Source organism: Amphiprion ocellaris, chromosome 7, assembly GCF_022539595.1.
Source record: "Amphiprion ocellaris isolate individual 3 ecotype Okinawa chromosome 7, ASM2253959v1, whole genome shotgun sequence".
Lineage (NCBI taxonomy): Eukaryota > Metazoa > Chordata > Actinopteri > Pomacentridae > Amphiprion > Amphiprion ocellaris.
In genome coordinates this window covers 10,825,329-10,841,480 of record NC_072772.1, presented here as the reverse complement: position 1 = coordinate 10,841,480, position 16,152 = coordinate 10,825,329, and the positions used below count along the sequence as shown (strand labels likewise).

General features: G+C 40.8%; 1 protein-coding gene across 2 annotated transcripts in view; it reads left to right on the top strand.

Annotated features, from left to right (window-relative positions):
• The window catches only part of porb (P450 (cytochrome) oxidoreductase b), a 32,893-nt gene that overhangs the window by 11,982 nt on the left and 4,759 nt on the right, over positions 1 to 16,152 (top strand). For both annotated transcript variants that reach the window (XM_023294503.3, XM_023294505.3), the window contains 9 exons: positions 1,909 to 1,957; positions 2,900 to 3,028; positions 3,423 to 3,575; positions 5,162 to 5,286; positions 5,893 to 5,982; positions 6,226 to 6,324; positions 6,642 to 6,758; positions 6,904 to 7,022; positions 15,882 to 16,063. In XM_023294503.3, coding sequence (XP_023150271.1) covers positions 1,909 to 1,957; positions 2,900 to 3,028; positions 3,423 to 3,575; positions 5,162 to 5,286; positions 5,893 to 5,982; positions 6,226 to 6,324; positions 6,642 to 6,758; positions 6,904 to 7,022; positions 15,882 to 16,063 — 1,063 coding nt within the window. The remainder of the gene's footprint in view (positions 1 to 1,908; positions 1,958 to 2,899; positions 3,029 to 3,422; positions 3,576 to 5,161; positions 5,287 to 5,892; positions 5,983 to 6,225; positions 6,325 to 6,641; positions 6,759 to 6,903; positions 7,023 to 15,881; positions 16,064 to 16,152) is intronic.

Below are 16,152 nucleotides of genomic sequence, written 5' to 3'. Positions count from 1 at the left end.
ATGTACAGCAGAGTGTAAGTGACAAACCTCACATCATCCAGGTTTGCTTAGCAGAACTACCCTGAAAGGTATGAAGGACCTCAGGGCTCGGCTGGTCTGCAGTGGTGGCAGCCTGCTGCTCCGCCCTGATGCTAACAACTCTTATTCACCATAGAGAGGGTGTGATACATCACTGAGGATTTCCCGTCCTTTCCTCACCACTTGGGACTCACAAAGCAGTATCATACTGTGTTGTTGGTGGCTTGCTGATATATTAACAATCTTTTATATTTTGTTTCTATTAACTGCTGACAGTGAAAAATGCTATGCAGTGAAGCAAAAAGTTATAATACTCTCCACAAATGAATTATGGAAGAATAATGACCTTGTGTATGTCTTTCTAACCTGATCTGTCAACATGAAGCATAATCGTTGTAATCCTCTGCTGTACAGGACAACTGTCTACATATAGGTTAAGTCAATCTAGAATTTTAATATACTGCTGTTCGGCTTTAATGACTGTGTCACAGTCTTGTGCTCCTGAATAGTGAAAATCTGAAGATAGTCATGTAGCCTTTTGTTCCTTCTTCATTGCAGGCAGAATTGCAGCTGTGCACTCAGAGCTTTGATGCTGAATGAAGCGGCGCTGCCTTTTATTTGCCTCAGTAATACATTTGGTTTCCTATGTTCCTTTGTGTTCAACGTGTGTTTGTACATGTTGTTTTGATCCGTTTCGATTCATTAATGACTTCCTGGAGGAGTCTGGACCAGGATTTTGAATTATCATGAGGTCTGACACATAGTGATTACAGATCAACTGCTTCCTCCTCTGTACTGTTGTGAGTTGCAGATTGTGGCATTTCTCAGTCGGCGTGAGTAATGCTTGTGTGAAAGCTGAGTTACCGCTTTAGGGGGTTTTGTAAGAACAAATGGTAACAGTGACTAGACAAAATGTTTAAGTTCCTCAAGAATTGATGCCAAACATTTAAATACTCAAACCACAAGTTACAATTCTGATCAGCGTGATCTTATTATTGTGATTTTATTGTGGCAAATAATAACCTTGACTTTATACCCAGTTCTACTATTTTGCTTACGTCTTTGTGTCTTGCCTCATTTTTTATCTGGTTGTATTCATGTAATGTCTGTTGCTCTGTGTCTAGTTTGCTTTTTTTTTTTTTTTTTTTTTTAAAACCCTGAAGCACTTAGTGATGTCTGCTCTTAAAGGTGCTATATAAGTAAAATATCCTCACTTTTATTTAGAAGATGATTAAGCATCTGTTTAAGCATGTTCCTTTCTCATTAATCATTATTCTCCTCCTTGACCTTTCTAAGTAAAGCCCAGTAACTTCCACAGTAAGCCTTTAGTTATTGATCTTTCAGGCCTCACTGTGACCTTATTGTGCTTTTGTGTTCCCTGCCAGTACCATTTTTTTCTGGTTAAATGTGTGATCTAGAAATGACCACTAGCACTGCAAGTCACAACACGGCTTTAGAGCCTGCTCTCATTCAGGTATACTTGCAGGTGGTCACTAAATAAAGGGAAGCTATTTAATCTCTCCCACTATAACTAGTAACATTTGTAAAAAGACCCACATTTTCAGTTGTGACCAGTTTAAATGCATAAATCATTGAGTGCTACTTTTCATTATGTCATGAAATCTGTGCATAGAGACCAAAGATTTAAATGATATACAGTAGTTCCACTACAGTTCTGTGAAAATTCTGACTACACGGTCAAAAAGTACAATGACCACAAAACTTTTAAGTTCGCTATTTTCAGAGTAAAGAAAAATAATTTTGATTTGGTTTTATGGTTACTGTAATACCCACTGCTGATATTAGTTAACATAGCCATTTCTAAATAGTTTCTAATTACAGTTCTGTTGTAATACAGCTTAACAAGCCAAATCTCCTTTTGTTTCCCAGAGCACCCACCACACGAGAGACGAGTTTCATCGAGAAAATGAAGAAAACTGTGAGTAACTTGCTTTAATGGAGATGTTGCATTTGTGTTCTTTAAGAGCTGTTTTGCTGCTGTTGATTCAAGTATTAATTCTGCATGAAAAACTGATTTCAAAAGAGGAGTTTAGCCATTTGGACTTGCAGATATGCTTTGTTAAATAGTTTTCATGTTAAGGCTGTTTTTAGTTGATTGACTTTGGCATTGGTTTCCCCATAAATACCTGTTATATTTGCAAATTGCAGTCTATAACTCCTTTTGTAGTGCGTTATTTTTTCCTAACCCGTAGCTGAAAATCAACATCCACTGAAGGACTAAAATGTAGTTTTTTGCCTCTTTTGCTCAGTGATGACGGAGATGGCGATTGTAATTGCCTCTCTGCTAATGTGACCATGTCAAGATTTCAAAACACAGTTTAGTCCACTACTTTGAAGCCAGAATTGACCAAGGACTTTGGTTTTGAATCATGTGGTTTTGCAGCAAATGGTTCAGATACCATGATGGTAACAGAAAAGAATTTTTGCTCCCACTGCTATTTAAATATGCATCTGCTGGTCTTTGTCTTGAATTATTGTAGCGACGTTGTAGCCGGGAATTAAACATTTTCTGAATTACACTCAGGTACAGATGGAGATGTATGTTTGTGTAAAGATAAGCTGCATATTGAAAACATTTGAAGTAATTTAAAACCGAAGTTGTGTCAGTCTATTTGTTTACATTATACAGTGTCATGCAGTGTCACATGCAGAAATGCTGTAGTTTCTAAATGCAGCATGTCAGGATTTGGGAGCAAACATTCAGGATATATTTTAGGTAAATTACAATTGATGCTATGCTTTGTTATAATCATAGCAGCGCAGACACTAGACATGAGTAAAAGCTTAGCTCTTACTTATAGTTGTGGAAGAAAGCTTTTGCATGAACTATATAAATGCCTTTCTGCCTTTCTGTGGACAGGGAAAGAACATCATTGTGTTCTACGGCTCCCAGACGGGCACAGGAGAAGAATTTGCAAACAGACTTTCCAAAGACGCTCAGCGCTATGGCATGAAAGGAATGGCTGCTGATCCAGAGGAGTATGAAATGGTAATTTGCATCAGTGGAGCAACATACAAACCACAGAGTTAAAGTGAACAGAAGTCCTTCTTATTCTTTGTCAGTTAATACTTACAGTTACCAGTAAATGAAAAAGTAAAAAAGCCCGTTGCTGTGCTAAAATATAATACAATTCAGGCAAGTGAGTACAGAAATATCAAGGCGCAGCATATGCTCATATCAGAATGTGTGTAGTGTTTTGGTTGCAAATATCCGAAGTCGACCATATTGTAACTTCAGGTTTTACTAATAAACTTTGGTTATTTATTCTGGTTTGCAGACAGGAAAACTCATCAGACAGCAGTCAGATACTGGAGACAAACTTCCTTAAAATGATCAATTTGGCAGTGTTTAGTGTTTCTTATTTTGATGTCTTGTGGTACAGGGGGAGCTGTCCCGTCTGTCTGAGATTCCCAACTCACTCGCCATATTTTGCATGGCCACCTATGGTGAAGGAGACCCAACAGATAATGCCCAGGACTTCTATGACTGGCTGCAGGAAAATGATGATGAAGACCTCTCTGGGCTAAACTACACTGTGAGTGTTTCTGTTCAAATTTTGTCTGTATAAAGTCTTTCAAATTCAATTTTATTACATATGAATTGCTTTGGTGTTTATTGACACACAAACTGGATGTTGAGGTTCCACAGTGCATCAGGTTTCCCAACACAGAGAGCAAAATGCATACTGTGCATGATGTGTGTTCTGCACTTGTGTGTGCTTGAGCTCATTATCCATGTATTTATCAATTATTTTTATAATTGGTCTTATTTTACTGTGAGTGCCCCAAAAATTGAATTTGCTGTAATTTCAGCTCAATAAAGGAAATTAATTCTCAGAATTGATAACCTGGAACCATTAATTATTGTATAACGTGTAGTAATTACACTTGGCATTTTCACTCTGAGTAGTTAAAATCATATTAGCTCAATTGATCGACTTAATGTGTATGACTATTTGTCATTGTGCACATTTACTTTATAGCTTTTGTTCTGCTCCCTAACTACACCCTTACACTATACTGGTGGAAAGGTCTATCAGTTTTTAAATAATAATATAAGGTAATATTACTCCGATGTTTGTGTAGCTGACTTTGACTACTGATATAAACAGGGTGGATTTGCATTACTCCTCTAGCAAACATGAAGGGTATGAATCATATACATTTCTATTCAGATGTTATTGTTGTAGCACCAGAGCCTGTTACTATTACGAGTCACTCAGTCAGTTTGCATGTCTGTCTACTGACATACAGCAGCAGGCTTCAGTAGCATGAGCTGCATCAGGCTTTGTGTGTGTCGTGTCATGTGTGACCTTTGTATTCATGTGCATCTTTGTGCCAATGTTGGGATGCAGCGTCTGTGGCCTCATTTGAGTCAAGAACCTGATTATGGGAAATCTAGTTAAGTTCTTGGCTACTGTTGAGTCCTTTTCACCAGTAGTTTGTCTTTTGATAAGCAGAGAAGCAGTGAAACATGTCACTAGGTGATTTATTATTTACACAAGAATATTTAAGAATAATTTTGTCGTGCACTGTTATTTCAAATTTAACCTTCTGAACCTGTTACAGTTTTTCTCACTGTGGGCTCATTTTTGCTGCAGTATAAAATGATGCTATGGAAACGACAACCTGTGGCTAGAAATGCGGTTTACATTTTTACAACGTTTACAAACTAGTTGTTTTTCACACTACTCTGCACACCAACACATTTCATCAAGCTGAATGTGTTGTCCAACAACTTGTTCCACAGCATAACATTTTTACACCATGCTGCATTTATTTTACTAATCAAGTACGTTTAGTTTTCCTCTGAATCTGTCTAATTTATATCCATTCTAGTCTCCTCTCTGCTCTCTGTAAAGTCTGTCTGCAATTCACTGGAAAAGTTACATAATTTTTATTAAGTGAATGTTATTGTAGCACATGAAAGACCGTCTAAAAGTTCAATCCATTTGATTCTTTCTGTTTTCACAGTGTCAGGTTCTGATAAATGGTGTAATTTGTGACTGTGTATGTGCGTGTGTTTTTCTTTTAAGACAGCATGCCATTCAAACCTTTTGATGGGCTTTGGGGTTCAGAAGTTCAACTTCTTTTTCATTACTGTAACCTTGTCTGCCTCCAGGTATTTGCTTTGGGCAATAAGACATACGAACACTACAATGCAATGGGAAAATATGTGGATAAAAGACTGGAAGAGCTGGGAGCCAAACGCATCTTTGATCTTGGTTTGGGAGATGATGACGGCAAGTGAGTGACAAATTAATCTTCTGAGCCTGAAAAGAAGAGGTCATCTTTATTTTCTGTGGTGCATCGCAAACTACATTATGTGGACACAATAGCGATCAGTGATTCTGTAAGTACATGGTCAGCAGCTGAACCAGGATGTTGCTTGTTGCCTTTGGAACTTAATGAGCACATTCACACCCTCAGACAATTATTCCTTTACATTGTGAACGCTGTATCAACCTCTTGAGCAACTCACAGGTCAGATTGTTAACATTGCATGCAGGCTTATCTCATATCTCAATTGCCATAACATTTGCTTTCAGCATGACCTCTGTCATATAAAGACAACCTCATTTGACCCTTTACGGCCACAAAACTGTTAAAGTCCTTCATATGTTTTCTTCATCCAGCAGATGTTGTGGGCTGCAATAGAAATTACTTCCTGAGAGGCAGATGTGTTATTTTCAGAAGTAGGGACAGATCATTATTCTCATCTGTTTTGTCTTCTAAGAATCCTTATGAGATGTTTTTCTTAAGTGGTTTCACATGAAAGTAGAAGAAAAGTTTGTGAGGCAGCATACTTTTTGAATCAGTGTTAATTAAAACGGTCTGCTTTTTGTTTTTTAGTCTGGAAGAGGACTTTGTTTCATGGAGAGAGCAGTTCTGGCCAGCCGTCTGTGAGCACTTTGGAGTGGAAGCCTTAGGAGATGAGTCAAGGTACATTTCTGGACAATCTTTATGCATTATTTGATCATTTGTGGGTTTCTTTCCATTTTTATTGGTTATATTAGTCCTAAATTGTCATTCCTTTACATCAAAAACCTTTTTTACATTCCTTTTGCCTGCTTTTTTCCCTGTAGTGTCCCTCAAAGAAGAAGCTTCCCCTCTGTGTTAACCTGGTTTCCCTCTGTATGTATATAGTGCATGAAGAGCCTAACATCAGTGTGTTCTTTTGCACAGCATTCGGCAGTACGTGGTGAAGGAACACACCGACATCAACATGAACAAAGTGTACACAGGAGAGATTGGCCGCCTGCAGAGTTTTGAGGTCCAGAAGCCGTAAGTACTGTAGCAGAGACTCACTTGCCTACCAGAACTCATTCATCATTACAGTGCTGCCTGTTCAGTCATCGCTCATATGTCATCTACAGTCACAACTGCTAAGTTTACCAAGAATTAAGCTTTGTGCCCCCTAGTGGGCATGTGCTACACATTTCTACAGCCTCTTTTAATGAAATCTTAGTAACTATTTTACTTACTGAGTAATAGAGCTGGTCATTTTTATTTCAAATGACTTTTTTGTCATTTTCTATGACCACATGCAGCTCTTTGTAATTGCATATGCATGTGTAACTGTGGTTCTTTTTTTTTTATAGGCCCTTTGATGCAAAGAACCCTTTCCTGGCTCCAGTCACTGTTAACCGCAGGCTGAACAAAGCTGGTGATAGACATCTTATGCATCTGGAGCTCGACATAACCGGCTCCAAGATCAGGTAAGGCTGGTTGTTTATAAATAGTTAATTGCTTGATTGTGGGTTTTTTTTCATACATCCTTAATGTCATGCAAAGAGATGACCAACTCTGATTCATGTTTTGCTTCATGAACACAGGTCAAAGTCTAAACTTTTGTGATTTCAGATATGAGTCAGGAGACCACGTTGCTGTTTTCCCCACGAACGACTCTGCACTGGTGAACAAGTTGGGACAGCTTCTTGGAGTGGACCTTGATGTGGTTATCTCTCTTAACAACCTTGATGGTATGGCATTGACAACCAGAGCACATTAACAGTGTCATGAAACACTCCCTTGATATCTAGATTTGCAGTCTCAGCTCTTCTAATGCATGTGATCTGGAATTTATCACTACAATTACGCATTATTGTTGCGGTCTTATTACTTTACTTTTATTATTAATTGAATACATTTCCTGTGATGGTGAAGGTCATCACATATACTTAGATTGCGTAAGTGATGATTAGGACTGCTCCAGTTTATTTTATTGAAATTACTGAGAATTAAATGCACAATCTTTAAACATGAAATGCTTAACACTGTACCACTTCAGCAGACTTGCATTTAATTCATTCTGATCAAAAATCACTTTTAACAGACATGAAATTTATTAATATAAGCTTTACCTTACTTTAAACTGTTAAATAATAAGTAGAAACACTAATTACTTACTGAATTATCTCATTGTCAATATTCTGCCCTCCCTAACGTCTTGTCAAGTTGGCAGGTAGTTAACCCTCATCAGTACACATGACAAAACCTACTTCATCCGTACACTTGGGGTCCAGCTGGACCTCAATATTATTTCATCTGTTTCATATTTCTGTAACTGTCCATATCCTCTCCATGTATATTTTCCTAAAATGTGTGTTGTCTATAGATACAAATATGAAAGAAGCAATGAAATTACTATTGATGATTACAAACGTGTATTGCTTACAGTATTAGTGTAAGAACTCGTGCATTGAAATGAAACACAGTGCAACTGAAGCAGTCATCACAAGAGCAAATAACACAAACATACATGAATAAAAGATGCGCACTCCGGCTGGGGTCTGGCTGCGGACCCCATGGACCCCAAATGATTATTCTATATATACACCACAAATCTGTTTAGAATCAAATAAGCTTTGGTTGATGTGATGGCAACTATGTGGGTGACAACTACCTAAAGGGACTGAAAAATCCAACTTGTAAATAAAATAAGACAACTTATATACCTCTGGGGTCCGCATGGAACCCAGGTGTATGGATGAGGGTTAACAGTCTTCATACAAAGACAACGCTTTGTGGGTGCAGGCCATGCTTTAGTATCTCCACGTGAATTACTGTAAAACTGAAAATACAAGAAAAACACAATAAGTAACAACATACATGAAAAGACGCGTATAAACAATGTCCGCTAGCTAGATGCTAATTTCTATAGGGAAACCCATTGACATGCTAATGGTTAGCATTGCAGCCACGGAAAACGCTATGACAAAATTAAACTGAGCAGCGTTACACTTGCTTAATACAATAATACATACGGTAAGTAATTCAATACTCACAGGCATATATTTTCCTCACTCAGAAAAAAGGTAACTACAATAACAAACTCTGAAACTCTGCCGACTTCACCTGCTGGTTGCAGAACAGAACAGGAAGTAACTACCTGTAAGGCTTAAAACTCACATTGGAAATTATCAACATGACCAAACTGCAAGGTGCCATGCACCTGGTGGTGCATGGCTGCAAGAACCGTGGCAGCACACTCCCCGCCTGGTAAGACAGCGTCTCCTTCCCGCGTCTCATAGCATGCCACTTCCTTCTGGGTTCAAGTGTGGTCAAGTATTCCAGTCTCCATCTTCTCCAAAACGCATCAGCAAGGCCTTGAACTTTCCTCCAGTGCTTGCTGGATAGGTCGCTGGCATCAAAATCTCCAACAGGAGCTGACAGCAACTCCACCTTCTGCATTAGGAAAATTGATGGAGTGAGAACTGTTTGTTCTTCTGGGCCAGAAGATATAGGCACCAAGGATCTTGAGTTCATAATAGCAGTGACCTCTGCCATCAGAGTGATAGGACCTTCGTGTGAGGAGGGATGTGTTCTTTTTTAGGAGAGGAGCGTCCAGGATACGTTGTGCAACGCCGATCATTCTCTCCCACACTCCGCCCATGTGAGAGGAGTGAGGAGGATTGATGGTCCAGGTGCATTTGTTGCCTTGGAGGTAGGTTTTCAGATCAGGGTCATCTGAGTTGAAATGGAGTTCTTTGCAGGCCCCAATGAAGTTTGTACTTCGATCAGAAAGAAGTGTTTTCACAGGTCCTCTGATTGCTGCAAAGCGTCTGAGCGCATTAATGAAGCTTGTTGTGATCTTGGACTCTATCGCTTCAGTGTGCAACGCTCTAGTGCACAAGCATGTGAACATGATGGCCCAGCGTTTGCTTTCAGCATGACCTCCTCTTGTTCGTCTGGAGATCACTGTCCATGGGCTGAAAACATCTAAGCCAATATGTGTGAACGGTGGTCCAGGAGAAAATCTGTCTTGTGGCAAGTCGGACATCTTATGTTCCTCCAGTTTCCCTCTTAATTTCCTGCTGACAATGCACTTATATTTCACATTTCACACGTCTCTTTCCCCCAATTAGCCACAGTCCGGCTGATCTAACAGCACCCTCTGTGAAATGTCGTCCTTGATGTGCGACTAGTGTCTTACCAACAAGGTAATAACATGAGATTTGGGAATGATTATAGGGTGTCTGTCATCAAAAGGCAAGTCTGCTGAGGATGTGTGGCCACTGATTCTCGACAGTCCATCTTTGCTTTGCTTTGGAATTGGATCTCCTTTTGAAAGACACTGAACTTCTTTTGAGAAGAAATCTTGCTGCACAGCTTTGATAATTACTGTTGTCGCTTGGGCACTTTCACTTTCCCTAGCACACAGATGATGGGAGTTTTCAATGCAATTCTCACACTCTGAATCAGCCTGGAAACTGCTTTTGTCAGTGACCTCCAGGTGGAGAACCTCTCAAATCTGTGGGATCTGAGAAGACTTCCTGTCACGTTTGTAACAAAAGTTGTCACCTCAGGGTGGATCTCTTGATCCATATCCATATCCACCAACTCAAAGTTGTCTGTCTGAGTGGTGGCTTCTGGCTGAGGATCTGACAGAAACAATGGCCCAGAGAACCAGTTGGTGTCTTTAAGAGCTGTAGTGCTCACTGGTTGTGTGCCATGATCTGCAGGATTTTCCTTAGTGTTGACATAAGACCACTGGTGCAGATGGGAAGACTTTCTTATCCGTACAACTCTGTTTTATACATATACATAGAATCGACGTGAGGTGTTGTAAATGTAGCCCAACACAATTTTGCTGTCTGTGCAGAACTTCACTGCATGTATGTCAATGTCCAGTTAATCTTTCAGGAAGTCTGCCAACTCAATGGCTAAGACAGCTGCACACAGCTCTAAATGTGGGATAGTATGAGCTGGACGTGGAGGTAGCTTGGATTTAGCCATAATAAACCCAACATGACAGTCTCCTGTGGTGCTGACTGTTTTTAGATAGGCCTCAGCAGCTATGGCGATGCTTGGCACATCTGAAAACGCACAGAACTCTCTGTACTGCATCTGTTTAGCCAGAGAGACAGAAACATAGCATCTGGGAATCTGAGATTGGACTAGTTCTTCCATCAAATCTCTCCAGAGCTTCCATTGCTCCTGTTTTGGGGCTGGGAGTGGAGTATCCCAGTCATAGTGTTCAAGAGATGGTTGTCTCATTATGTTTCTTCCTTCAATTGTGACAGGTGAGACAAATCCCAAAGGATCGAACAAGCTGTTAACTGTTGACAGAATATCTCTTTTAGTGACAGACTTCTCTTGGAAAACAAACAACGTGAAGCTGTCTGACTCAAGGTTCCAGCTGAGACCCAGACTTCTTTGAAGGGAAAGTGATTCTACTCCTAGATCCAAGTATTTTATTTCCTTGGCTTGATCTGCTGGATCAAATGCCTGCACGACAATATTGCTATTGGAAGCTATCTTATGAAGCTTGATGTTGGACTCGGCAAGCATTTCATGAGATGTTTTTAAGACACTGATGACCTCTTTTTCAGTCGGGAATGATGCGAGCCCGTTGTCCACATAGAAGTTGTGCATGACAAAGTCTCTTGCATCCTCTGCTTCCAGGGCAGCTCGTCTTAGGCAGTAAATTGCAACTGCTGGCGAAGGGCTGTTACCGAAGACATGTGCAGTCATACGAAGCTCTCACTGCCTTTTGAAGCTCATTGTCTGAGTACCATAAAAATCTTAAGTAGTCTCGATGCTCCTCGGAGACTGTGAAGCAGTAGAACATCTGCTGCACATCCGCAGTGACTGCAACAGGTTCTTTGCAGAAGCGAATCAGGACTCCAACCAGATTGTTGTTTAGATCTGGTCCATTCATCAGTACAGTGTTTAGCGCTAAACATGAAGGTGTTTCTCTTGAGTCAAACACTATCCTGATTTTGTCCAGCTTTTGGGGGTGATAAACCCCGAGAGAAAGGTAAGTACCAGCACTCCTGGCTGTCCTGAAGTGGCGGATCTGGCTCTGCCTGTTTTTTATCAAACATGTTTTGCATGAACTTAATGAAATGTTCTTTCATCTTAGACTTCTTTTCAAGTGTTTGCGGGAGGAATGAGAGGAGCCTCAAGGCTGCAGCTTTGTTGTTTGGAAGAGGATTCTGTATTGTCCTGAAAGGTAAGGGGGCGACCGATGTGTTGGAGCTGTCTCTATAGGCTTGTTTCTCCAGTGTTTTGAGGAAGTTCTCATATTCAATTGACAGAGCTAGGTGGTCGTCATGCTGCGGTCTTTGAGACACTCGTCTGCCAAGATCAGCTGCCCCATTTCCATTTTTAGCATGGAGCTCTGAAGACTCAAATTTGGACTTTGGCAGCTTAACTTTCTTTGATCTGGATTGCACTCTTACATGGGCTACAACGTTTAGCTCGTCCATTCTGGAGGACATTGGTTGTGTAGCAACTAATGCCAGTTGGCTTGTCCCCCCCGAGGCACACACTTCCAACAATGACCCACCCAAGGTTGAGATGCTGAGCATATGGTTCGTTCTGTTGTCCGTTATACTGCTCTCTGACCTTGTGGATGCTAAGGATGTCTTTACCAAGGAGAACGAGAATAGCAGCATTTGGATCAGTTTCTGGGATTTTGCTCATTACTGCATTCAGGTGTGGCCAGTAATGAGTGATTTCACGTGATGGGATTTCTGCTCTATCATCAGGTATCATGTTGCACTTGATGAGCGTAGGAAGAGGGAGCCGAGTCGTTCCATTCATAGACTCAATGACGAAGTTATTAGCACGTCTTCCTGTTACCTTCATGACACATGAACATGTCTTCAGTGTGTGTGTGGTTCTAACTGTCCATCCATATCAAAAAGTTCGAAGAATTCTGTCTTTGCTAGAGAGCAGTTGCTTTGCTCGTCAAGAACCACATACATTTTTCTCTCGTTCTCTGGTTGGCCAATAGGATACAGTCGAACCAAACAAATCTTGGCGCATGATCTGGGAGCAGTTATGTTTCTACATATTTCTGTACACTTTGCTGTCACAGCAGAGGTGTGTGGTCTTCCTGGCTCCCTGCCATCATCGTCTGAGGCGGTGAAGTTTTCTGACTTTAATGCCATAGACTCTGGATGCAAAGCAGTGGGATGACTTTCACTGACACATTCTTTACACTGCACTGTCTTAACATAGTCTTTGGCCATATGATGGATGGAAGAACAGCATCTAAAACATGTTTGTCTTTCAGAAGAGCTTTCCTCTTCGGTAAAGTTTTACTCCTGAACAGGTGACATTTTCTCAAAGGGTGTGACTTACCATGCAGTGGACACTGCTTGTTAAGGTCAATGATGGTTTTGTCTGCAGAGGCTTTTGAGCTGGATTCGGCTGCTTGGAAAACATCTGTCTTTTCGACAGACACTGGAGGTTGAGATTTCTGTTTCACCATTCTTTCTGGTCTAGGGTTGATGGTGTTGGTGATAAAGATGAAGCTTGGATTATTGCGAATCTTGGCCTCCACAACAAATCCAAATGAAGGTATGACACTCGTCTCTCTTGAGCTTTGAAGCAACTGACACCCATTTCTCTTGTCGGTAAGTTTGGCTAATATGGGATTGACATCATGCGCTGTATCGAGGTGGGAAAGGCCTGGGAGATAGCCATTAAGCTTTGCTGCTTGCAGCTCTAAGAGAAGATCTCCAAGCTCTCTGTCACTGAGTTTCCCTGTTTGCTATTTTTGGAAAGTTTTCAACCTTCTTTATTAAGGCATGCTCTGTAATCTCTGGTGAACCAAAACAGTCTTCAAGTCTCTGCCACATCATGTTAAGACCAGCATTGAGGTTATGAATGTAGGAAACCCTTATTCTCTTTGCTTGTGCAGCAGACTGTGGTCCAAGCCATTTGGAGAGCAGATCTAGCTCATCTTGAGGTGTCAGATCCAGACCTTGAACTGCACTCTGGAAGGACGTTTTCAAAGCCCAGTAGTTTTCTGGTTGGTCGTCAAATTTCAGTAGACCAAAGCTAGAATAGAAGAGAGTATCCTTTATTAGTCCTAAAAGGGTAAATTTGCAATGCCACAGCAGCAAAGTGACAGTAAGCAAAGCAAGAGAACACATCTATAAATTAAGACATAATATATATACACTATATATACACAATATAAATAAGAAAAAAATACACACCAGGATACTAAGCACAAAATTTGAGAATATATATACAAATGAAATGATCTTGAGTTTATTGCACAGTGAGTGTGTGTGTGGTCTGTTGGGAGCAGTGCTGATTATAGAGTCTGATGCCACCAGGAAGGAAGGGCCTGCTGTAACGCTCCTTCACACACCTGGAGTGACGCAGTCTGTCACTGAAGGAGCTTTCCAGAGTTAAACATCTCTCTTCTCATCAGGTATTTAGCTAGATGGGAGGTGGCAGCAGAATGAATATTAGGAGGTCTGGGTGGCGATACACTGAGCCATGGATGACAGAGATTGTCGTTGTGGGACGGCTTTCGACCACAGGAGACAAAAGTCTCGTCGTAAGGTTCTCTTTTCGGGCTGAGGGCATGTGACGCCATGGGTGATAGACCCACAGGATGAAGTGGCAAAGGCTTGAAGACGACGCTTTTTGAGTTCTATGGGAAACCCCCATTAACATGCTAGTGGTTAGCATTGCAACCGTGGAAAATACTATGACAAAATTAAACTGAGCAGCATTTCACTTAATACAATAACACCAATGATAAGTAATTCAATACTCAAAAGCATATATTTTACTCACTCTGAAAAAAGGTAAGAACAGTAACAAATTCTTAAGCCTTGCAAGTACCCATAGCTACTTCCTTTTCTGTTCTGCAACCACCAAGTGAAATCAGCAGAGTTCAAAGCTCACATTGGAAATTATCAACAAGGCCAAACTGCAAGGCGCCACCTGGTGGTGCATTGCTGCAAGAACAGTGGCAGCACAGTCAAGGTTGTGCGCAGATACACAAGCAGTGGCCGTTCTACACAGGGGCCTACAGGGACCAGTGCCCCTGTCCAAATGTCCATGGCCCATGTGCTGACTGAAGAATAAACTGATTGCTGTTAAACGATGATCTAAAGTGGCTCTACGCTCTATGGAGGAATTAGCGTGACAGACCCAAACTGTGGAACGGCTTTGCTCCCGGTCCTGTCTGTCTGGTGGACAGCTGGTCTGCCTGCGTTTGATGGGATTCAGTCTTACACCAAATTTTGGAGAAAGGAGGAGCTAGTTTTCTTGTGATATGCACAAGGTAAGCAAAATTATATCACCTTGTAAAGTGATTTGTTGTAAATGTGACCGTGTTCCTGTTGTTTCCTACTCCAAGTTTGTAAATGTCTGGTCTCGCTGTGTTTAGCATTGCTACGCAAACTCATTAAAGCAAATATCAATCAAATATCACAATGGTGTGATGATGTTAACCACGTAACCTCAGTCTTGGCTGTTGCATTTTGATAAGTAATACATTTGGTGAATAAAGTAATGAACAGTATCCACCCGTGCAAAGTATGGATGGTTAAGATTACTTGTTTAATGAGATTGATGCCTCTACGGTTTTCCTCTTATTGTAGGCTAGTCGGCATGAGGCGAGAAAGGGACATTACATCCTTTTTGCCCCAAATTTAAAAAATGAAAGCAGCGAGGTCATGTCAAGGTGGTGAGAGAGCTGAGGAGCAGGAAGAGGGAGAGCCAGAGGAGTTGGAGGAGGTTGGAGAGGAGGCAATGAAAGTCACAGAGAGGGACTTTAACATGCAGGGACAGAGAGAGGAACAACTAGAGGGACAGCTAGGGGATCAATGTGGATCAAATACTGCACTATCAGGTTTGTGATGTAGAAAATGTGTTTATATTTGCAATTTTCAAATCAGTCTCATTACAATTTATACTACTGTGTCCATAAAATGTTGCTTTATGCTGTATTTTTTTGTGTCATTGATATATAAATCTTGTGTTAAAAAAATAAACAAATGCATAGTCTGCATTTTAAAATATATGTAGATGGTACATGATGCATTCAATAAATAAATAAATATATAATTGTAGTTGTAAATTATGTTTACTGTGCATCTTTCCACAGACATTAGAGAGTCCAGGAATGATGTGCGACTCCTGAGTATAGAATCCAGACAGGCCTTGGATCTTACCGTATTTGAGGACCGGTTTTCCACACAGCACCGCTGCCGTATTCTGTGGCTGTAGTTCTAGGATTTTGAATGGCAGGCAATCAGACCACTTTTGTTACATGTGATTGATTTGAAATGTTGCTTATGTTACACATTTCAACTACAGCCTTGATGACCTCATTGTTTCAGTTGATGCATTTTTTTGTAAAAAAAAAAAAAAAAAGCTTTTTAATATAAAGTAAAATAAAAATGCTTAGTGCTTAAATATCATCGTTGTCATTTTTTAATGTGCCTCTGATTAAACCACTGGCCCCACCTTTGCCCCCCCCAGTACACAAGTAATGTATTATGTTTAAATTTTGATGATGCAACATTTTCCATTACCGCCGACTATGAAAAAGCTGAAATATCTGTTCTTGTGTGTTTCAGAGGAGTCCAACAAGAAGCATCCTTTCCCCTGCCCCACCACCTACCGCACAGCCCTCACTCACTACCTGGACATCACCCAGTCTCCTCGCACCAACGTCCTCTATGAGCTGGCACAGTACGCCTCCGACCCCAAAGACCAGGAAAATATGCGCAAGATGGCGTCCTCCTCCCCCGAGGGCAAGGTCAGTGATGTGTGGTTGAGGTTCACTGGTGGCGGTGTTTAAATAATGCTTAACCTGAAACTAACATTCAGTTCAGAAGTCTAGTTCCC